Below are 23,808 nucleotides of genomic sequence, written 5' to 3' on the forward strand. Positions count from 1 at the left end.
TCTTCAGAGTACAGATCTCTAAGAGAGTCACATTACCATTAATTTTGAACAATTGGATCATGATGTGCCCTGGAGTATTTTTCTGTTTGTTTTACTTAGAATTCGCTCAGCTTCGTGAATCTGTTGGTTTATAGTTTTCATCAGATTTGGAAAATTCAGAGCCATATTTCTTCACTTTTTTTTTCTCTCTCTATCCTCTCCTCTTTGGGAACTGCAGTTATGCAAGTAGTAAGTAGGCTGCTTGGTTTTGTGCATAACTCATTGATGCTCTGTTCTTTTTTTTTTTCCCCCCCTATCTCTCTGTTTTGGGAAATTTCAATTGCTATACCTTTAAGTTCACTTAATGTTTTTTCTGCCTGTCTAATTTGCTATTAATTCTCTTGAGCATATTTTTCATCTCTGTAAGTTCAGACTGGCTCTCTTTTATCTTCCTTGTCCATAACTACTATGTACAATCTATCTTCTATATTCGTGAATATGTAGAATATGGTTATCATAATTGTTATAACATCTTTCTACTAATTAATTTATCTCTCTCACTTCTGTATTTGTTCCTGTTAATTGACTTTTGTTACTGTGATGAGCCCCCTTTTTTTCATTTTCCTTTACATGCCTAGTAATTTTTAACTGGACAAATTTTATCTTCTTGAGTACTAGATATTTGTGTATTTTCCTACATATTCTTATACTATTTTCTCTAACACAGTTGTTTTTTTAAAAGCAATTTGATCATAACATGGCTTTGTTTTAAGTTTTGTTAGGCAGGACCAAAGCAAATAGCTACTTTTTCTCTTTACTGAGAGACTATGCCCTTCTGAGTTTTCTGGGACCCTATAAATTACAAGGTTTTTTTGCAGTGGTTATTGAGAACACAAACTATTCCTTTCTCTGTTGACTCCATGAATTGTTTCCTCTGCTTTTGAATGCTGCTGCTTTTCTTGTCCTGGGATAGTTGCCATTCATATAAGTAGCATTCAGTGCTCAGCTGGAAATTTGAAAGAAGGCCTTCAGTAGATATCCAAAGCATTCTCAGTAGGGAGTGCTCATCTCTTCTCTCCTTTCTCTGCCTCTGGCCTGGAAACTCTCTACTCAGTAAGCTGGGGCTTTTGTAGAGTTCATCTTCTTTGTTTTCCCTTATAAAGGTATCACTGCCCAGCATTCCAGTAGCTGAAAACACTCATTTGATGTAGTGTGTGTGTGTGGTTTTAGTAGTTTTAGGCAAAATTAGTTCTTGGCTAGAAGCAGAATTTCAGTTGTAGCTATTTGAATAAAATTTGTATTTAAGTATCAAAGAAAAGATAAAGTCAATGGCAGGGTTAGGAACAGCTTGTAACCTAATGTTCATTTGCTAGAGGCTGGGTCTTCCTATAGATTTATTGTAGTAACTTTTTTATATATAAAAATTGTGGAAATTTATCAATAAAATTGTCATAGTTAAGTTACAGTGGACTTAAGACTGAAAAAAAAAGGGCAGCCTGGGTGGCTCAGCAGTTTAGCGCTGCCTTCAGCCCAGGGCATGATCCTGGAGACCCAGGATCGAGTCCCATGTCAGGCTCCCTGCAAGGAGCCTGCTTCTCCCTCTGCCTGTGTCTCTGCCCCCGCTCCCTTCTCTCTCTGTTTCTCTCATGAATAAATAAACTCTTTTTAAAAAAGATCAGTGGAAGCTTTTCTCTCTACTGGATTGGATTCCCAGGTCATAGTTTTTTATCTTCTAGTATTTACAGAAATACTGCAGTGTGAGTGGTAACTTTTCTTTTATAAATAGACTTTATTTTCTAACAAATATTTTCTCCATGGAAGATTAGTCAGGTAATTGCACATAAGGAATTGACAGTTACTAATACTAAAGAGAAATCTCTGCTTAAAGTTTCTGAAAGTCTTGAGATTAAGGAGATATTTTAATTGGAAACCACTTACTATAATATGTTCTTGCTCCTGATAGGTTCAGATTTATGAAACAGTATTAAAAAAGAATGAAAGAGGAATGCTTTAGTATGAATTTATGATTTCACACTTGGTCTTGGTTAGATGAATTTGAGCAGTTTGTCAAAAGATTTTTATGAATTTTATATTGAAGTAGTGTTTCTCATGGTCAGCTCTTGATTTGGGGAGAACAATATCAGAAAGGATATCTCAAAGTCCCACCTAGAGTCAGGGAAAGAAGCTTGAAGAATACATTAGTACATCTTCAGTATCAGTAGCAGCAATTTTAAGGATGATTTCCTGGAAAGTAACATTACAGATTGATCAGTCTAGCGTTAAGAGGTAGGGCTTTAAGCCCCTTCTAATCTAAGAAGCAGAAACACAATTTTGAGAGGCTTTTCAAATTATTTCTGTTGTTGCACTACTAACTAGCAGTATTATAGTATTAACAGGTATAGTGAATTAAAACATTACATAATACTGGGCCTTTTCTATTGTATATGCCTACTACAAATTGTCTTTGCAAAAATATTCTAAAGTGAAAGATGAGTTGTAATGCCAGTGAATCTCATCCTTAAACCATTATTTAAAGCTAATGCTTATTTGAAATTGTGAAATTAAGAATTAACTGAGGTTTTTCAGAGACCTGGTGTTTGCTTTCCTTAATTCTTACTGATCACTTGATTTTATTTTCAAATAACTTAAAATTATAGAAGGTAAGATAGAGTAAGGAAGATAGAGAATAAGAAACCTTCCATGAGAGATTCCTAACTCTGGGAAACAAAGAGTTGCAAAAGGGGAGGTGGGTGGTGGGGGGATAGGGTAACTGGGTGATGAGCAGTAAGGAGGGCACATAATGAGATGAGCACTGGGTATTACACTATATGTTGGCAAATTAAATAAAAAAAAATCTTTAAGATTTTTTACATTGTATATACTCTGCTCTTGATGGTCTATTTTTTGGATTATCCTTAGGGATGTAAATGTCCCTGCAACATACCTTACAATCTCTCTTTGACTTGTGTTGGCATATGATCCAGGAATACAAACATATCTGATACATATGAATCTATTTAAAATATCAATCAAATATTATATAAAGTTAGTCCTTTTTTAGGTGGCCCCTGGTCTGATCAACAATAAAAATGCTATTTAGACTTTCAAGATTGATTCCCCCTTTTCCACCAAAACACATACACACATACATATGCTTCTCTCCAATATTGCATGCAGTTTCTACAAATGATAAGCATGTTTTATTATCTTGAACATCTGTAATAACTTTTTTCCAGATGGGTGACAATTTTAAGTATTTTCTGTTTTTACTCTTCCATTTGATCATTTTCAATAGTAGTATCTCTCATTACTTAAGTTTTATGTTCTTAAAATTAAGCCAGGTAAATTTAGAGAGTTGAATATGGATTTTGAAGAAGGATGTGATACCAAATCAAGCATGATTTAAGTTTTTCTTTTCCTTAATAGCTTCCAAAAAAAAGGACAGGCCTCTTTGAAGTAACTACTTAGTTTATTTTTAGAATTCTGTCTGGCTCTTCATTTTTAACACTTACAGAATATAGTAGAATGGGAATTAAAAATTGAATTAAAGGAATTTTTAGCACTTGAGTTGAAATGACTGTACTTTAGACTCAAATCTGGAGGGATTTTATTTAAAAACACAAACTACCTTGATTCTACCACTTATGTTAGCAGTGTTATTTATTACTTAGAATAAGTTGACTAGACTCTCACTACCTTAATTTTCCCATTTGTATAATCATCTCATAGCTATGCTTATGAAGAGCAAATAAATAATAATGTATATAGAGCATGATACATATAAAGCTTTCCATAGTATTAGTTAATGTTAGTGAGATTAGCTTCTCATGGACTTAAGATTACTCATTTGTAAAACAAGAGGTTGGACTCTTCATATTTATATTGCTGTTTATTATAAATGTATTTAAAATTTTATAACTTTTCATGATTAAGTTAAAATGATTACTGTGTACTCTAGAAGTCATCTAATATACCTACTCTTACAGATGAAGACAGTGAGGCCCAGGAGCTTTGCATGCCCACAGTCAAATAGCTATGTAGTTACAGACTCAAGTTGAAACAGATTTTTAAAAAAATATTTTAAAGAGAATATGCTATTTTTCTTTTATACTAGATTGAATTATCGGCACAATATTTATTAAACCTATTTGTGAACATAAAAGTATATTTGGTACCTCTAGTGAGGGGAACACAGGAAGCAGAATGCAGATCAATGTAAAACATGAAAAATGTTTTCATGAGAATATCTTAGTGCTTAAATGTACTACTTTTATATATAACAGATGGCTTAACATTGGAAGAAAATTATTAAAAACAGCTAGAATACTTTTTGAAAATTTAAAATTTGAAGATTAAATGTTATTTTTTTTCTTCATCTTAGGGTACAGTCAGTGGTGTGCTGCTAGTTACACCAAATAATATAATGTTTGATCCACATAAAACTGACCCTTTGGTTCAAGAGAATGGCTGTGAGGAATATGGCATCATGTGTCCAATGGAAGAGGTGATGTCAGCTGCAATGTACAAAGAAATTTTGGATAGCAAAATAAAGGAATCCTTACCCATGTAAGATTGGTATTTATATTCCTTTGGAATTTTATTGCATCTAGGTAGATGACTCTGGTTTAATACTCCTAGTTTTTTTTTTTTTTTTTTTGCTTTCAAGTATTTTTTATTAGTTTTATTATAAGCGTTTTTCATTTTATCAACAATGAAAAAGTACAGTCTGAAAAGATTATATTTAACACATTTTGAATAATTAGGAATTGTTCTAGATTTATATTTGTATAATTGGTCAGAACTGGATATTTAAAAGTAACCTATAAACCTTATTTAATTTAGTGTTTACCAGCCCTTTTAATTCAGACACAGCATTCAGAATTTTAAATTATTCCTGTGACTAATTCAAGGTAATATAAGTAGACTAGGGTAGCATTCAAATTTTTCTTAGAACAGCCTGAAGATTCTGGTGTGGGATTTGAGGGAGATCCCATGAGCATCCTTCTCCCTCAGTTGACCTTGAAAAAGTTAACCTTGGAATATACTGATCAAGGGATTCTTACGATTCAAATAACATAGTTATAAGACTGCAGCTCAGCATGGCCTTTGAAAGTAATGTGCTTGACCAAAGGAATGACCAGAGAGAAAAGAAAAGAATAAAAGTAAAAGGTAATATACAAAGAAAGGAGTGAGAACAGAAAAGAACACTTTCCATTCCTCTACACATACTTTGTCAAAGGTTTAAAAATTGGCTTCACTTTAACTGATATTGAGATATATATCCTTTTATTAGCCCACAGGGATGTGGATCATTGTATGAAAATTAACCCTTGTGGTACAGAACTGCTTGCATAGGAGAAAAACAAATTATTTTTGTTTCTGAGACAGAGTACATGAGTTGTTAGGATACATGTGATAGAATAAAATCCCTTATTCAAACAGTCTCCATTCTACCTTCTATCCAATAGAAATTATTTTGGCTTTGTAAACTCACCTGTAAAGGTGCAGGTAATTCCTAGAATATCTTCATCCAAAGTCACTTTCAGGAAATAAATAATATTGGGGTGGGTGGGGGGATGAGACAAGGGTGAAAGAGTAAAGGATTAGATTAGAAAACAAGAAGATTATTTAAGTATGTATATATTGAACTGTGAGGTTCACTTTCTGTTGCCCTGCTTTTTTATTTTTATTATGATACTTTGGGATTCTTTTATGCTGAGTAATCTGTAAGTATTCCACTAAGATTTTGTAGTGCTCTTCTTCTTGCAAATTACTGTTTTATTATTTAGAATGTCCCTGGTAAGACCATGCATTTGACCCAAACATTTAAAGAAATTCCTCCTTCCTCCCTAAAGAAGTCTTTCAGTCTTGCCTTGTGAATTAATCAAAAACAATATTTGGCAGTGAATCAAATAAATCAAGTAGTTTTGCAGAGTAATGTCATGTGTAGCAATACTGAGGTATAAGATTTGATTGATTTCCTTCTGTCTTCCACTTGGAAAGTTGATTTCAAAAGTAGTGTTCTAGAACTGTATTCAGCAGTAGTAACATCATTGGCATAGTCTTTCAGCATTTTAACTCTGAAGGTTTTACCAGTCCATATACAAACGTGTGTCTTCTTACATTTGTTAACTTTATCTCCTACCTAATGATCTTATTAAATGTGCACAGTTTCTCAAAACTTTTGCCTTTTCCAAGTGCCAAGACCGTATCTATGCAATTTGAGTGAATCACCAGTAGATGACACTATTACATCTTTAATAGCACAAATTAGATGTTTATGTTTCTTTCGGTGAATCAAATGCAAGAGAGACAAAACAGACAGGAGTTGTAATTCAACTTAAGAGCTTTTTTAAAAATAAATATTTACCTATTCTAGTTAAAAAATTTTATGCATACTCATTATATTAAATTTGGAAAATATCACAAGGAAAGAATTAAATAGAGGTTACCCAGCTTCACATCCAGAAACAGCCAATTATTTGTTTAAACTTATCTCCTATACTTATAAAAATGTTAGTAGTTTTTCCACTAAGAACTCATGTTAATTTCCACTTGTCACAAACTACTTTTTTTTTTGTCACAAACTACTTTTTAACCATCGTTTTAAATTTCTTTTATTTCATGCTTTATGTAGATGTTTGTACTGCCTCCTTCCAGAACTTAAGCTATCTAACCTTGAACATTAGTACTCCTATATACAAATGCCATTAAACATGGAAATCTTGATAGAATTATTAACTATTCACATATCTAGTATCTGAACCTTTAGCTGAACAAGTTTTTTTCTGAATTATTAAGAGATGTTGCTGGTAGCCTAAAGAATTACCGTAAGTATTTTTGTCTCCGTTTTATTCCAGTTGGTCTTCAGCTTTGCATTTGAGGTGCATATTTTAGTGTAATCTCTATTTACATGTAAATAAGCACTGGATGTTTATGTGTGTCCATGTGTGTAATATCTGTGTATTTTTTCTTTACTAAGACATTTAAAATTTTAATCCAAATTTTATCTAAGCTTGTTTTCCATATTCCCGTAATCAGTAAATTTTAGTGTAGAATTAGAGCTTCACCCAAAACTTATATTTTCAGCTTCTTTAAGGTGGATTAATTCAGGAAATCTTATGTTGATATTTCTCAGATCCCTAGATATTGCAAAAGCTTGACTTAACTGCTTACTTGGTCTGTCTGTATAAATCAAATTTTTGATGTGCTGTTGAGATATATGCTACACCCTTTTCTAGAAACCTTTTTAGTGATAACTAATTTAGTATTAAGTTTGTAGGAAATAAAATAGAATTTAAAAAGTAACAACTTTTAATTTTGTTTACTGGCAGAGAAATAGATCAGGTATCAGGAAGGGACTTCTGCCATTTAAAGAAAATGACAAAAAGTCATACTGATGAAATAGACTCCAGAACCCGCGATGCAGGTAATGATAGTGCCAGCACAGCCCCGAAGAGCACTGAGGAGTCTCTTTCTGAGGACGTGTTCACGGAATCAGAACTCTCTCCTATACGAGAGGAGCTTGTCTCTTCAGATGAGCTTCGACAAGATAAATCATCTGGTGCGTCATCAGAATCTGTGCAAACTGTCCATCAGAGTGGCATAGAATGCTTAACAGCCATTTCAGAGTCTACTAATACACCTGATCACTTAAAATCTGATTCTGGACATTCTACAAATGAAATTGGGACGACTTCTCTTAAAATAAATTTAAATAATCTGGAAAGAGCCATGAAGGAAGATCAAGCTACGGATAATTTTCAGGAAATATCTGGCCCAAAAGAACAAAGCACAAGTTTAAAAGATAATGCAGACCAGGATTTTCTTCTTAATGAGAATTCACTACATCAAGAAGAGGGTGAAAAAGAAAGTATGCCTTGTGAGGAAGCAGCAGATTTTAAACAAAAGCAAACTGTCAACAAAGGAAAACAAGGAAAGGAGCAAAATCAGGACTCTGAGACAGAGGTAGAAGAGCTACGGAAACTCTGGAAAACCCATACTATGCAACAGACTAGACAGCAAAGGGAAAATATTCAACAGGTGTCACAAAAAGAAATTAAACATAAAATCGCAACTGCTGATTTAGAAGGTAAGTGTTAAGCAATATATAAAGTTAATTCATCTTATCACATGTTGTCTTCCTCTTTCCTCATAGACTGAAAAGCTGCAGTATCTTAAGCTACTCTGAAGGATGATCTAGTGGCCCTTGACTAATTTTTCTCTGGGGATAAGTATGTGGTCTCTAGTTCCTAGTCTTGTCTTTTCTTATCCGGTGGTGGATTGTACACGTAATGAGCATCTTTTCCACTGCATTTAGATACTCTTGTGTTCCATCTTTAAAAAATTTCTTGAAAATGCACGCAAGCTCTATGATAGTTATGACTTTTCCATTTTTCTCTTAATTCTTGGTATGTTACCTCATTAAAATGTCTTTTTTCACTGCACATAAAATATTGCAATTTGTAGTTGCCAAAGTTTGTAATTCTGCCTTTAAAAAATGCAATTAAACATAAAAATTTATTTCTTACCGTATTCCAGGTGTCAGAGTTTGTCATTATTTGATTAGTTTTCCTTTATAAAGCACTGAGAATAAATTAAAACACTATTTCTCTATCAGTTTTGGTTTTTAGTACTGTTTACTTATGAAAATTATAGACTATGTTTTATTTCTAATATACAGTGCTCCCCTTAATACATAATAGATTAAATGGAGTATAGTTCAGTTATCTTAGTTAGCATTTATTATACTCTATTAAAATATTGATTCTAAATCACTCCAATCTGCATATGAACTTTTTAAATTAAACTCCAAAGTAAATTATTGCTAAAATACATATAAAATAAAATTTACAATCGTAACCATTTTTAGGTGTAAAATTTAGTGACATTAAAGTACCTTTACATTGTTGTGTAGTCATCACCACTATCCATTTCCGGAACTTTTCCATCTTTCCAAACAGAAACTATACCCATTACATAGTAATTCCTCATTCTTTCCTTACTTTGCTCCTGCCAACCATCATTCTACTTTTTGTCTCTTTGAACTTTTGTTTCTACATGAGGCACCTCATTTAAGTGGAATCATATAGTATTTGTTATTCTGTGTGTGACTTATTTCCGGTAGAGTAATACCTTTAAGTTTCATCCAAGTTGTAGCATGTTTCAAAATATTTATATTTTATATTCCATTATATTTTATATTTTATATTCCATTATAGAATTGACTATTGAACAACATTGAATGAACTTTGCAGGTCCACTTCTACATACTTTTCAAAATACAGTACAGTACTATAAATTTTAAGTGTATTTTTTAATATTTGTTCTTATGATTATCTTAGCATTTTCTTTTCTTTAGCTTACTGTATTCTAAGAATATAGTATATAAATCATTATATTATTGGTAAAGCTTCCAGTCAGCATTAGGCTACTAGTAGTTAGGATTTTTAGGGTCAAAAGTTATACTCCAGTTTTGACTATGTAGGGAGTCAGTGTCCCTAACCCCTGCATCATTCAGCAGTTGACTTTATATACCACCTTTTTTTTATGTGTTCATTTGTTAATGTACACTTGGGTTGTTTCTACCTTTTGGCTATTGTGAATAATCTTGCTATGTACTTTGGTGTACAGATATTTATTTGAAACCCTCCTTTCAAGTTTTTTGGATATATATCCAAAGAGGATTTGCTAGATCCAGTGGTAATTCTGTGTTTAACTTTTTGAGGAACCCCCAAACTGTTTTTCATGGTGGCTGCACATTTTATATTCCTACCAGCAATACACACAAGTTTGGTTCAGTTTTTAAAATACATGTATTCTGTTTTCATTTTCTTTGTGCCATCTTTTTTTAGATATCCTAATGATATTCAGTAGATGTTAAAGAATTAATTTACTCAAAGCTCTATAAAAGATTGAATAATTATTTTGTAATGCCTTTTTCTTTATTCAGAATTAATATTCATTAAATTACCCATTTGACAAAATGGGAGATTTTTATAAAATTTATAAAAATTACCCAAAATGCATCCATGAAATAATCATTGTTAACATTTGGTGTATATATCTTTGATTTTTGGTGTGTATATGTATATACATACACATATAAATACATATGTATACAATTTTGGTATTTTTATCTATACATGTTTTTTATGTAAAGTCAGGATTATTGTGTTGTACCTTTTTTTCACTTAATATTTTATGTCATGAATAATTTCCCATGTCATTATGGTTTTTTGAAAATATGGCTTTTAATGGCCCTGTATTTTAACCATTTCCATACTGGACATTCAGTTATTATTAACAATTTGTATTGTTAAGATATTTCCTGTCTTTGGTATTGTAAAGAATACTGGTGTGAATTTGATTTCTTTGTGTCTGATGGTTGCCTTATATTTTGAAATTTTTGAAAAAAATAAAATGAGGGATATGTTTATAATGTGGTAGAATGCTTTAATTTTAGTGCGTTTGTTGAGGTATGAAATTTGATGGGGAGGGAGCTCCTGTAACAAAATACTAAAGGAGAAAAATTGATAAGTTTAGATATAGGTATACCTGTATTAACTTTGGGTTCTTATTGAGGGGAAAAGGAATGAAAATCTGTTTTAGTAACTAATTTTAAGTAACTAGAGGTTCTATAGTAGGGAAATATTCCATGTTTCTGATCTTTACTGACTTTATAACAACATGGTTTAATAAATATACAACTGTGGAAAATAATTGTGGGGCAAATGGTAGAAGTTCACTCTTAATCAGATGCAAATATTGAGGCTAAGATAGATATGTGCACCTTGCACGATACAGAAGAAAGCCATGACTAGTACCCAGTGCTCCTGACCACAAATAAGTGCTTTTACTTCCATAGTATGCCACCGTTGTAGCTAGTAATGTCCAGAATCCTGAATTCAGTCATAGCATCAGACTTCAGTATACCTATGTCAGCATCTCTGTTTGAAAGAGTTAGAGATCATTCATAATAAATTGTCCAAACAGGTGGCTGCATCCAACATATTGTTGATTGTTTTAGCCTACCTCACATATATGTAAAAGCTTCATTAATTTTTATTAAATTTTTGTCTGTAATAACTGGATTTAAACCTTTAAAAATTCTACAAATGGTTTAGATGTTATTCTAGAAGGCTGATAGAGAATACTCAGAAAAATATATATGTGCATGTAATTAATAAAGTTGTTCCAAGCAAAAATTTAATGAAAGAATTCTTAAACCTTTCCCATTTTTCCTGATATGCTTAGACATAATATCATTTCTTAACTTGGGTGCTACTTCATGAGTCTTTTTATTACCTGGCACTTTACCTTTGGAAGAAAATAAGTTACTTATGAGAATTCATCTAAATGACTGTCAGTAAATTAAGTTTTATTCTGTATTACTTGTCAGAAGTTTGAAGGTAAACATTAATTAAAATAAATTATATAAGTATGGTGTTTGAGAATTGCAAGAATTCTGTATTTCATTTCTAGGTTCTGTACTTTTAAAAGAAAAGAGAAGGCATCGATTACATAAGTTCCTATGTCTCAGAGTTGGAAAACCAATGAGGAAAACATTTGTATCTCAAGCAAGTGCGACAATGCAACAGTATGCGCAGAGAGATAAGAAACATGAATATTGGTTTGCTGTACCACAAGAAAGGTAAAAAACAAAGACTCAAAAACATTGAGATTCCTTGAATTAAAACTATCTTAGATGTCACTTAACACCAGTGGAAAAGTACTTTTAAAAAATGGTTTATGATTAAAACTTAACATTAAATCTTTTTAAAATTACCTTTTTAATGATTTATTTATTTGAGAGGGAGAGAGAGAGTGTGTGTACATGGACTTGCACACGATTTGGAGAAGGGGCAGAGGGAGAGAATCTTCAAGGAGATTCTGCCAAGCATGGAGTCCAACTTGGGCTGGATCTCACAACCCATGAAATGATGGCCTCAGTCAAAACAGAGCCAATTGCTTAACTGACTGAACCACAGGATCCCTTAAAATTATTGAGCTCTTATTTTGTACTTTTTAATTTACCCCATTTTAAATTTTATTTGTTTGTGATTTAATGCAAAAAAAAAGTGAGTATCTTCCTAGTTTTAGTGGTAAAGAAACCTAGTTAAAATGTCTCAGAGAGGGAGGCAAACCATAAGAGACTCTTAACTATAGAGAACAAACTGAACAGTTGCTGGAGGCAGGAAGGTCAGTAGGGGATGAGCTAAATGAGTGAAGAGTATTAGGGAGGGCACTTATTGTGAAGAGCACTGAGCACTGTATCTAAGTGATGAATCACTGAAATTCTACACCTGAAACTAATATTACACGATGTGTTAACAAGAATTTAAATAAAAACTTAAAAAAAGTCTTAGAGCAAGAAGGTTCATCAAAATATTAAACAGTATGACCCCTGCCTCAAGGCAGGTAATAATATAATCCCTTTTTATAATTTAATTATCCCTGCTAATTAATAGCCAAGGAAACATAGATATTTTCACTATAGTAAACAAAATTGAAAATGGGATCCAGAGACTTGAAAGATTAGACCATTTATCCCTGAACCAGTAATACATTGTGTATTCCTGGTATCATTAAAAGTTAAACACATGAAATTTCTGTAAACTTGGAAAAGTTCTGTATAATGTCCAGGTTTTAAAATAGGCAGTTAGTAAATTGTTTACTTGTATTTTAGATAATTAGGTCATCGTTTGAATGAGGTCACAATTGCTGGTTCAGTTTCCTTTCCTATCACTAGTTTCTTTAAGGATAAAAAGAAAAATTTTACCTTGTATAGCATCTGAGTTTACTCAAAAGCATGCCAAGAAAAATCTAAATAGTTTCTCAGAACAACTTGACAGAACACAGCCAACTAGATTTAAGTTAATTTCTTCCTGCCATTCAGCTTCATTATCTTTTTAAATAAAGCATAGTATATGTTCTATGTATTTTAAGTCTTCTAGTTTTTTGAAGATACATAACAAATATCATTTTGTAGTTATAGCTAGGAGCACAGAATAGTAGGTCTGTTATTAACAGTCACTTGTTCTAACAGGACAGACCACTTGTATGCCTTCTTCATTCAGTGGAGTCCAGAAATATATGCAGATGACACTGGTGAATATACCAGAGAACCTGGATTCATAGTAGTGAAGAAGATTGAAGAATCTGAAACAAATGAGGATTCTACTAATGAAGCAGCAGCCAGAGAATGGGAGGTAAGGAGAAATATGTGAAGATTTCATTGATCTTTTTGCTTTTTGTGAATTTATAGCTTTACGGTAGTACAGGCAAAGTACAAGTGATCTTTGTACCAAAGAGTGATTTTTTAAGGGTTTACCATCCATGTATATATGTTTACTGAATGAATCTGATTAGTAACCTGGATTTTTTTGCTTTAAAATATTAAAGAAGCAACTGATTGGCAGTAAAATGACTTTTATTGAGTGCCTTTTAGAATATTAATTGCTATTTTACTAAGTTATATAAAACATTTCTTATCTGATTCATTTTAATATCACTTCCTGCATGGAGGAAGTGCACCAGTCATTTAACACGTTCATGTCAATTAGCACTCCTTTCTAAGTCCATACTCAAGCATTATTTTGAAATGAATTTACAATAATGCTAGGGAAGCTGATGCTAATTTTACAAAATGTCAAATTTAATATGCTCAAATATATTGAACTTCTTTAAATGGACAGAATAACAGTAATTAACTTTCTGTAACCTCTTAAAGATATGTCTTTTAATATTACATAATCATGTTTTTTATATGCTTTGTCTTATTGCATTGATAGAGTAACAAAATCTAGTTTTTCTGTTGTGGTTGCCTGGATTAATATCTTCTTGATGCATTAGAAAATATAGAGCAGATGCTAAAATGTGATATTAAACAGAATTCAATTTTGTTAATCACTTGGTGTTAATGTTTGTGGTTGTATATGTGATATGTATTTATTGTACATGTACTCAACATGTATAATGATTGGAGGTATACATGGCATGTCTTTCAACCTGATTTTGAATTGTTTAAGTTCATTCTGTGTAGTATATACAGCATCAGTTTCTACTGTAACTCTAATACAATGGAGGGAAAGAGGTAACATATATTGAACATTTATTTTGGGTTCTCTTAATACTTAAACCAGCATTATTAACTTCATACCAGCTTTATTCGCAATAGGTCCCAAACTGGAAACAACCTGAATTCCTATCAGGAGAAGAATGGATAAATAAATTCGAGACTATTTCATAGAATTCCATATAACTTAGTGATAAAAAAGGTCTACTTGGACAGGCAACATATGGATGAATCTCATAGATAATGTGTTTAATTAAACCAAGCCAGGTGTAAAAGAGTATATGCGGTGTAATTCCATTTACATGAAGTTCAGTGGGTCAAAACTAATCAAAATTCTATCAGACCACCTGTTTCTGAGGGGGATCGCTAGGGACAGGAGAGAACTTTATAGAATACTGGAGATATTCTGTATTTTACAGGTGACAGTTAGTTACATGGGTGTTGACATATATAAAATCTCTGTGTATTTAAAATTAGCTTTAGGAGGCTTTTAAGATAGCTCAGATGATCCAAGATGGATACTTGCACTGCGGTACTATAGAAGGTGATGAAGTTTTTTAAACAGTTATCAGCTAGCTATTAAGACAGGATTTAATGACAGCTAGATAACTGAAATTTCTAATTTGGGTGACAAGGTGGGTTGCAATAATTTCAGTCAAGTAAGGGACCTTTCTCCATTGGGGCTGCACTTAACCTTGGAAATAATAGACTATCACTACTGATTGATTACTATTTCGATTCAAAGGAACTGCCTCAGTTCTTATGGCAGATTCTATAGGGTATAATTTCTGAAGAAAAAATAAATCTCTCCTCACCTGTTTTCAACCAGAATTTGAATAAAAAGGAAATGGAAGAGAAAATAATTTTAGAAACTTTTTGCTGCATTTTCTAGGAAAACAGTGGTGTACTGTCTAATAAGGTAGCCACATCTTTATTATGTAGCTACTGAGTCCCTGAAATGTGGCTAGTGCAACTAAGGAATTGAATTTTTAAGTTTACTGACTTCCAGTTAAATTTTAAAATGGATACTTGAATCAGTTATTGGATAAGTTTTTTGTGTGCTTAGAACAATTAGGATATATGAATTTACTTTTTCAACTGTCAGTTTTAATCTAAATCTAAACAGCATCAGGTATTTCCTGTGAAAATTTAATGTCTGAATTGAGAGATGCTGTAGTGTAAATATATTAATTCTTATACAATAGCTACTACTTGCAAGTAGCAATTTAGCACTTTTGAAATGTGGCTAGTCTGAATTGAGATGTTCTATAAATACAAAATATACACTGGATTTTAAAGATTTAGAATTAAAAGTGTAAAATATTGGGCAGCCCTGGTGGCTCAGCGGTTTAGAGCCGCCTTCGGCCCAGGGTGTGATCCTAGAGACTCAAGGTTGAGTTCCCATGTCGGACTCCCTGCATGAAGCTTGCTTCTCCCTCTGCCTGTGTCTATGCCTCTATCTCTTTCTCTCTGTCTCTTGTGAATAAATAAGATCTTTTAAAAAAAATAAAAGTATAAAATATCAACTTTTATAATGCTTAATGACAGTATTTTAGATATATTGAATTAAATAAAAATCAAAATTAATTTAACTAGGTTTCTTTTTCTTTTTTAATGTAGTTGCTAGAAAATTTATAATTGTAATATGTATTGCATATTGCATTTCTCTTGTACCATGCTGGTCTAGTGCCTGATGGTTACTAGGTGCCTAAATGAAAAGCATATCCTTTTTTCATCCAAAGTCCATTGTTTACATTAGGGTTTACTCTTGGTGAACAAATATATAATGACATAGAAAGTATTTTAAATGTTACATGTTTTTAAAATGGAAAGTTTTTTGAGTACTTAGGTAAAATTACTTCAAAATGTGAAATGCTGTTTTGGGGCCTTTTTTCTACATAGAGGTGGAAAATAGGTGAGTTAGAATACAGGATGAACTTATTATGGCTGCCAACTTGGACATCAGTCTGTTTGATTAAAACTAGGTGCTCTACTCACTCTTATTCTGCCTCAGTGATACTTAGAAGATTAGTATCCCTAACTGCTGCCAAGCAGAAATATATTGCTAACCAGAAATTTATACATTGGGAAAACTTTCACATATAATTAATTTATTCTGCTCTAGCTTCTCCTGTCCCTCTCCCAATGTAAGTGCCAGAGGGCAGGATTTTGTCAGTTTCATATATGACTATATCCTCAGCTAAGAACAATGGAAGGATATAATTCATTCTCAACAAATATTACATTACTATTATTAAATGGTTAAATTTGGGCAAATATTAAAATAGGATATACAAGTTTTACTCATCTTCCAAGATGGCCTACATCCTAAAATAAATTTTAATGTCAGTTATAGTAAATATTTTGTCATAAATTTATAAACTCTGGAAGTTGGAATTAACTGGCAGTTCAGCCTCTCATTTTTTTACGCTATTCTTGGGTCTGCTTTAACATAATTCAGTAATAGAGTTTATTACCTCAAAGGACAGTACTTTTCATTTTAGGACAACTCTGTTAGAAACTTTTTTTCGTACAGTTTAAAGAAACATAGGTTTGTAAGTTTAGTCTGTCTTTGTTCTACCTTTTGATGTACATCAGCAACAAAAGTTTTCTATATACTGTGATAATGATAATCTGAAAGTATTTATTCCTTTTTAATCTTCTTCTAAGGTTAGTTTATCTAGTACTTCCCCCATTTATTAACTCTTTGTAGATTCAACACTGTCTTCATCATTACTCTCAAGGGTGTTAAAACTTAATTCAAACTATAGCACCCCAAATTACTAAAATATGCACTTGAAATAGCAAGAAAGATTCTATAATATTTGAAACAATTTCAATTATAACCTATGCAAATTGAAAGTCTTACTGAAGATGATTAGAAAATACTGGAATTTAAAAATTAGAAATGATGAGAAAAGGAAGGAGTAAAGAAGTACACTTAGAGATTTGTATAGTGAATTCCAGAGAGAGTTGAGAGCAGCAGAAACCTATATTCATTGAGAGCAGTTAGCCTGATTTTTAAAGTTGTCAGGAATAAGAGCCTCTATTCTAAGATTCCTGATTATTGAAAGAATCTAAGAAGTCTGAGAAACTATGCATATAGCTCAAGGTGTGTAGGAGATTGATATCCTTTACCATATATTCTTTATTGTTCTAGTTCAGTCAGTATTGTTAGCATAAAAACATTGGCTTATATCAAGTTTATTTTTTCCAGCCATAGTATCTTAAGTTCCTTAATTATGAGTCCTTCTGCTATTGGGAGTTTAATAATAACCTTATGTTGCAACTGGAAAGGAACTACTGTAAATTCTTTTCCTCTAGTTTCTACTACTGTCACCAGTAGTAGAAACTTCTACTTCTTACTGGTGACAGTAGTAGAAGTAGAGCATGTATACTGAGGATAGTATCTTTTGTGGGGCTTTGCAGTTTGGTGAAAAATGTTACTTTTGGGTTTTGTTGGAGAGTGTTTTTATAGATTTTCACTGACAAGGGAAGTATTTTAGTGGCCTTTCAAGAATGTGTAGGAAGATCTTGAGATAAAAGTGGGGAAAGATGCCTATTGACATCATTTCCTGATGATAATGCTATGATTTGATAAACATACAAAAATAGAGATAAGTAGTATTAATTTGCATATATCATCACTCAGCTTTATCAGCTTATTCCATCTATAAACCTTCCTTCTCCTCAGTTCACATTTCTTCAAATGTCATAATTATGTTTAAAATATATGTAAGCTGGGGGCACCTGGGTGGCTTAGTGGTTGAGCATCTGCCTTTGACTCCGGGTTGTGATCCCGGAGCCTGTGTGTGTGTGTGTGTGTGTGTGTGTGTGTGTGTACATTATATATAATAAGAATAAATTTTTACAACTTGTTATTTGAATCCGGATCCAGCTAAGCTCCAAATGTTTCAGTTAGCTAAAATGTCTCTTAAGTCTGTAAATGTAGGTTCTCTGTCCATTTTTTTTGCTGTGCTTTGCTTTTTTCCTTGTAATTTTCATTTTTAAGAAATTATATTTTTTTCTAGAATGTCATACAGTCTGAATTTTGCTGACCATATCCCCAGAGTCATTAACATGTTCTTCTGCCTTAGATCTAGAGTAACCCATCTAATTATAGACTGTTATCTTTATTCTATAGATAATTTCTCTAAGCTTGCTTCTTATTTGGCTAAAATCCTCATAGTAACACGTCATAATAGTTAATCTGTAATTCATTCAGTTGTCCTTTTCTCCACACCAGGTTCTCAATCTTGGCAGAACCTTTGAGTCCTTTGGGAGAGCTTTCAAAAAGCATTGCCTCAGGGTCACCTCAGACCAAATAAAAATCAGTATTCTGTAAAGCTCTTCACATGATGATATTGTACATGATGAAAACTGTGCTACTCCATGTCATCACTTCAGGTGTTATGTTAAATATTGCTAAATCCTAAGCTGGGAGATTTTTTCAGACTGTATTAATCATAACATAGTTTAATTTTCAAGGCCCTGTCATGCAAGTTAGGTTGCATAAAATATTTTTTAAGATATTCCTATTCTGTGTTTTGCATCTGCACACCAAAAACTTAAATTTGGTTCAGTGTGGAGAAAGGTTTCCTTAATCATTATATGCCTTGATTTTTAAAAGCACAGCTTTTTGTTTGTGTGTGTGTTTCTTATCAATAACAGCCAGGCCGAATTACTTCAGGCATAGATCCCTAACACACCAAAGGATTTTTATCACATTGTGTGCTCAGAGGCACTACAAGGAGAGGGAAACCAAGAAACATACCACTCTGTAGGTCATTGATCTGCACCTCTTGAATTTGTCCATCAAATGCTCTTTAAATGATGTACTTGACAAGTACACAAGAGTCTAGTAGCATAGTCTAACACAGCAGCCACAATATCTTAAAGTATCTTTGAAGCCTGTTTTATCTCTAAGATTCATATGAATTTTGCATTCATCTTTTTATCTGCTGTAATACAAAAATAATTTTAAAAATTTCTTATGAAGCAGAAGTGAAACTATAGTAATACAAAAGTCAAATTTCTCCTGTCAGCAGGTGCCACGTGGCTTAATGGCTGACCCCTTAGGCTCTATCACCCACAGCTTCACATGCCAACCCGAGAGTCTCTAAAAGTCTCTAATAGCCTATTAGTCTTATAGTCTCCTGTAGTCTTGGAGACTCTATTTGAATCCTCTGAAAGTATGTTTGGGTTTCAAAGTGTCACATGTTTTGGACATGCCAGTCTTGCTGCTAAATGATTCAGGCCTCAGAAATGTAGCTCTTTAAGCTACAATTGCTTGTGCCACTTCCTTTCAGTTGACTTGCACTCCTTTTGGGATAAGAACTGGCAGAAAAAGTTTTCCATTTTTTCATCTTTAAAGTTAATTTTATCCCACTTACAGTTCAATATCTTTCAGACTCCAAACCTACTAATTAAGACATGCAGTGCCCCTGGGATGAGAAAACAATTAAGCAATTGACTTCATTAAATTAGCTTTCATTGATTTATTTAGAAGTTTACCTCCCAGGTTTATACTTTTTTATTAAACTTTAAAATAGGAGTTTACTAGTACTAAGTGCCAGTAGATTATATGGCATAATAGTATTTTTTATTCTTAAAAGTAATGATTAGTATTAGAAGCATTTCATACCAGTCTAGTCTTCACTTCTCTTGCCAAAATATTGATAAAAATGTATTTTGTTCAATTTTTGGTTTCTGAGATGATTTCAGTTCTTTGGTGAATATTTTATTTCTTATGCTATCTGATAATGAGTATTCTAATATTTGTTCTATTAAACAGAAAGGTTTATTTTTAATTAAGGCATAAGTAGTGCCAAAATTAAAATCGAGGTGATACATAGAACAAAATTTCTTATTACTTCTCAGCGTAGCTGGCAAAATCCATACAGAATTGTTTTTGTTCAAAATGAAATTATTCTATGTCTAAGTCACTAAATAGAGCAGCTGTATATATTAAAGGCAATTAAAGAAAAATATACTTTTTTACATTGATAAGATCATATAATATTACAAACCAAAACTCCAAAACTAATTTAATGAATCATTAAATTAAAATTATCAAATATTTTAATAATAATTATTTGATAATTTTAATTATTGACAAAAGGGTAGAAATCAAAAGCATTAAAAACAATTAGAATTTGGGGGACTGTCAATGTATCTGTTGCAGACACTTGCAGATTTCTTAAGTTTTTAAGCGTTACTTTCTAAATATTAAAGCAATTAGAATTTATGAGTTAATACAAGTTGTCTTAATATTTCCATATTAAATATTTATTATTTTAAAGATTTTATTTATTTATTTATGAGAGACATAGAGAGAGAGAGGCAAAGACACATAGGAGAGGGAGAGGCAGGCTTCACATAGGGAGCCCGATGCAGGACTTGATCCCGGAACTCCAGGATCAGGCCTGAGCCAAAGGCAGATGCCCAACCGCTGAGCCACCCAGGCATCCCTCTATATTAAGTATTTTTAAAATCACTTTATTGAGGTAGGGTTGACATACAAAAATCTCTGCATATTTATATGTACAGCTTGATAAGTCTGGAGTCAAGTATACATCCATGAAACCATCATCACAGTTATAAATACATCCATCATCTCCAAGAATTTCTTCCTACTCTCATTATTACTATTATTATTTTGTAATAAGAATACAACATAAAATATATCCTCTTAGCAAATTCTCAAATATAACAATACTGTATTATTATAGGTAGTGTGCTATACAGTAGATCCCCAGTTCTAGACTGTTCATAAGTTTTCTCATATTAGCATTGGGCACTCATTAATCATGCCTAATGTCTGTTTTGACTAATGAAAATGTTAGCTTAGGATGTTATCTACCTCAGGAAAATTTTGAACTAATGTTTTGCTTTTTGTTAATACTCTCCCTTGGTAATTGGCCAGAAGTTACAGGCTATCATATTTCTATTAAAAAATCCAAAATGTTATTTAGTATTGATTGTGAGAAGAGACAGGATGGATAAATGACAGATTAATTTATTTTTTAACAACACAAAAATCAATTGTATTTCTATAAACCAGCAGTGAACAACTAATTTATGATTTTAAACATTAAAATTGCTTCTAAAATATTACCTTAAATATTGAATAGGGTGAATTTTATATATTTGCCCCTGATAGACCACTCCCAACACAGAAGAAATCTCATAATTTCAACACCAATAAAGTAAGTAGAGGAAACGAGATTGTTGAGTATCTGAATCATGAGAACGTTTGAATTATGAATGAATTATGATCTACCTTTAAACTGGTTATGTTTTTAAAAGTGCTTCATTTTATAGTCTTGTTATTTTACACTAATGGTAAATTGGTATCTCTTTCAAGCTCTGGGATAACTAGAAATATTTAAATGATCTAATATATTTTCTAAACACAATGAAAAAAAGGCAAGAAAGATTTACTGAACTCATTTTTTATGTCTGCTAGATATTGTGTTTATTAATTAGGAAGCATTTGGCTTCAAGAAACAGAAAACCAGGCTTAAATAGCTTAAATCAGTTGTTTTCTTAATTGAGATATAATTGATATATAGCATATCAGTTTCAGATATTCAACATGAAGATCTGATAATTTGTATATATTACAAATGATCACCACAGCAGGTTTCAAGTATTTGTCACGTGTATATTGTTAATTTTTTTTCTTGTGATTAGGACTTCAAGATATAGTTTCTTAGCAACTTTCAAATATCCAATACAGTGTTAACTATTATCACCATGTATGTTACATCCTCATGACATATTTTAGAATTGAAAATGTATACCTTTTGTCACCCTCACCCCCCTTCACCCATTTTGCCTACCTCCAGCTCCTTGCCTCTGGCAACCACCAGTCTATTTATCTGTGAGCTTGGGTTTTGTTGTTTTAAATTCCACATGTGAGATCATAAAGTACCTGTCTTTGTCTTAATTCACTGAGCATAATGCTCTCAAGGTCCATCTATATTGTTGTAAATGGCAAGATTGCATTCTTTTTATGGCTGGATAGTATTCCAGTGTGTGTGTGTGTGTGTGTGTGTGTACACATGTGTACCATTTCATCTTTATTTATTCATCAATTAATGGGCACTTAGGTTGTTTCAATTGGTTGTTGTAAATAATGCTGCAATAAACACAGGTACATATATATTTTTGAATTTGTTTTTGTTTTCTTTGTATAAATATGTGTAATGTGTAGTAAGATGAATGTGGGGATAATTACAGTGTGCATATGGGGGACTGTGGGAAAGAGATCTTAGGGTAAGAGTGGTGGGGCTGGTTGGGGAGATGGGAGACCTGAGTGGGAGGTAGGTTATTTAGTGTGGAGTCTGCTGCATGCTTTGTGTGTACATTTTGGAATGTGGAGGAAGCTGTGGAGCTGTGGGTGTGGTTCAGTGTGTGTGTGTGTGTGTGTGTGTGTGTGTGTGTATACTATAAAGGTGGTATGTGTGTGAAGGGTGGTGTCATGTATACACAGCTTTGTGTGAACACACAACAAGATAAAGGAGGAAGAGCTGGTTTAAAATATGGAGATGGGACGCCTGGGTAGCTCAGCAGTTGAGCATCTGCCTTCAGCTCAGGTCGTGATTCTGCAGTCCTGGGATCGAGTCCCACATCGGGCTCCCTGCGAGAAGCCTGCTTCTAACTCTCTGCCTGTGTCTCTGCCTCTCTCTCTGTGTCTCTCATGAATAAATAAAATCTTTAAAAATAAAATAAAATGAAATACGGAGAAATATTCAGGCATACTATTATATGCATTGATATTCTACTTAAAATTGAGCTCTAGGAAGTTTTAATTTATAGCCGTAATATTTAATCTTAAATATTCACTTATTTGGTTATGTTCAGCATACCACTGATTAGTGAAGTATATGTTGGTATAATAAATATAAGTAGTTTTTTCAAGAAGGATGCCTGGATGGCTCAGTGGCTGAGCATCTGCCTTCGGCCTGGGCACGATACCGGGGTCCTAGGATCAAGTCCTACATCGGGCTCCCCACAGGGAACCTGCTTCTTCCTCTGCCTCTGTCTCTGCCTGTCTCTGTATTTCATAAATAAAATCTTTTATTTATATAAATAAAGTACCTTTTCAAGAAATTAGCTATTAGAAAATGCAGTTTTAAAATGGACTGTATAGGGGCACCTGGGTGGCTCAGTCAGTTCGGCATCTGCCATTGGTTGCAGTCATGATCTCAGTCAGGGTACTAGGATCAAATCAAGCCCCATATAGGGCTCCCTGCTCATCAGGGAGTCTGCTTCTCTTCTGCCCCTCCTCCTGCTCATGTGCTCTCTCTCTATCTCAAATAAAATCTATAAAAAAGCAAAAATGGACTGTATAAACAGGTAAAGGAATTTTCAGGTCACTTAAATATTTGTGTAGGATTTATTTGTAGTGAATTGGCTTTATTTTTACATAGGCTTTCTATGAAATTTGAGAGTTGGAGGTACTCAAAGAATCGTTTAAAAAATGGTCACATAAAGATGACATTTTATTGGATTTTTAGATTTAAGTAAAGAATAGATGTATGACTGACTGCATGAGCCAAAACAACAAAATATTAGTGGAAATCATTTATGCACTCTAGGAGGGAGTCTGGAAACTGCACTTAGTACTTTTTTATGATAGATATTTTTAGTGTATTTCTTACTATACTAGTGTTTGCAAATACATGCTCTGTGTCTTTAAACTTTTGAGCCCTTTTTTGCACATTTGGGTACAGTGCAACCAAACT

General features: G+C 32.8%; 1 protein-coding gene and 1 long non-coding RNA gene across 14 annotated transcripts in view; one reads left to right on the plus strand and one right to left on the minus strand.

Moving 5' to 3' along the window:
• OXR1 (oxidation resistance 1) overlaps positions 1 to 23,808 on the plus strand; it is a 444,691-nt gene that overhangs the window by 399,901 nt on the left and 20,982 nt on the right. For all 13 annotated transcript variants that reach the window (XM_025450868.3, XM_025450867.3, XM_025450870.3 and 10 more), the window contains 4 exons: positions 4,361 to 4,545; positions 7,314 to 8,071; positions 11,464 to 11,632; positions 13,028 to 13,190. In XM_025450868.3, coding sequence (XP_025306653.1) covers positions 4,361 to 4,545; positions 7,314 to 8,071; positions 11,464 to 11,632; positions 13,028 to 13,190 — 1,275 coding nt within the window. The remainder of the gene's footprint in view (positions 1 to 4,360; positions 4,546 to 7,313; positions 8,072 to 11,463; positions 11,633 to 13,027; positions 13,191 to 23,808) is intronic.
• LOC118354327 (uncharacterized) lies at positions 1,796 to 5,511 on the minus strand. Its single transcript, XR_004814677.2, has 3 exons — positions 5,474 to 5,511; positions 2,924 to 2,992; positions 1,796 to 2,223 (listed from the first exon to the last, which is right to left on the minus strand). It is a non-coding gene; the product is annotated as an uncharacterized LOC118354327 (long non-coding RNA).

This window comes from Canis lupus, chromosome 13 (assembly GCF_003254725.2).
Source record: "Canis lupus dingo isolate Sandy chromosome 13, ASM325472v2, whole genome shotgun sequence".
Classification (NCBI taxonomy): Eukaryota; Metazoa; Chordata; class Mammalia; order Carnivora; family Canidae; genus Canis; species Canis lupus.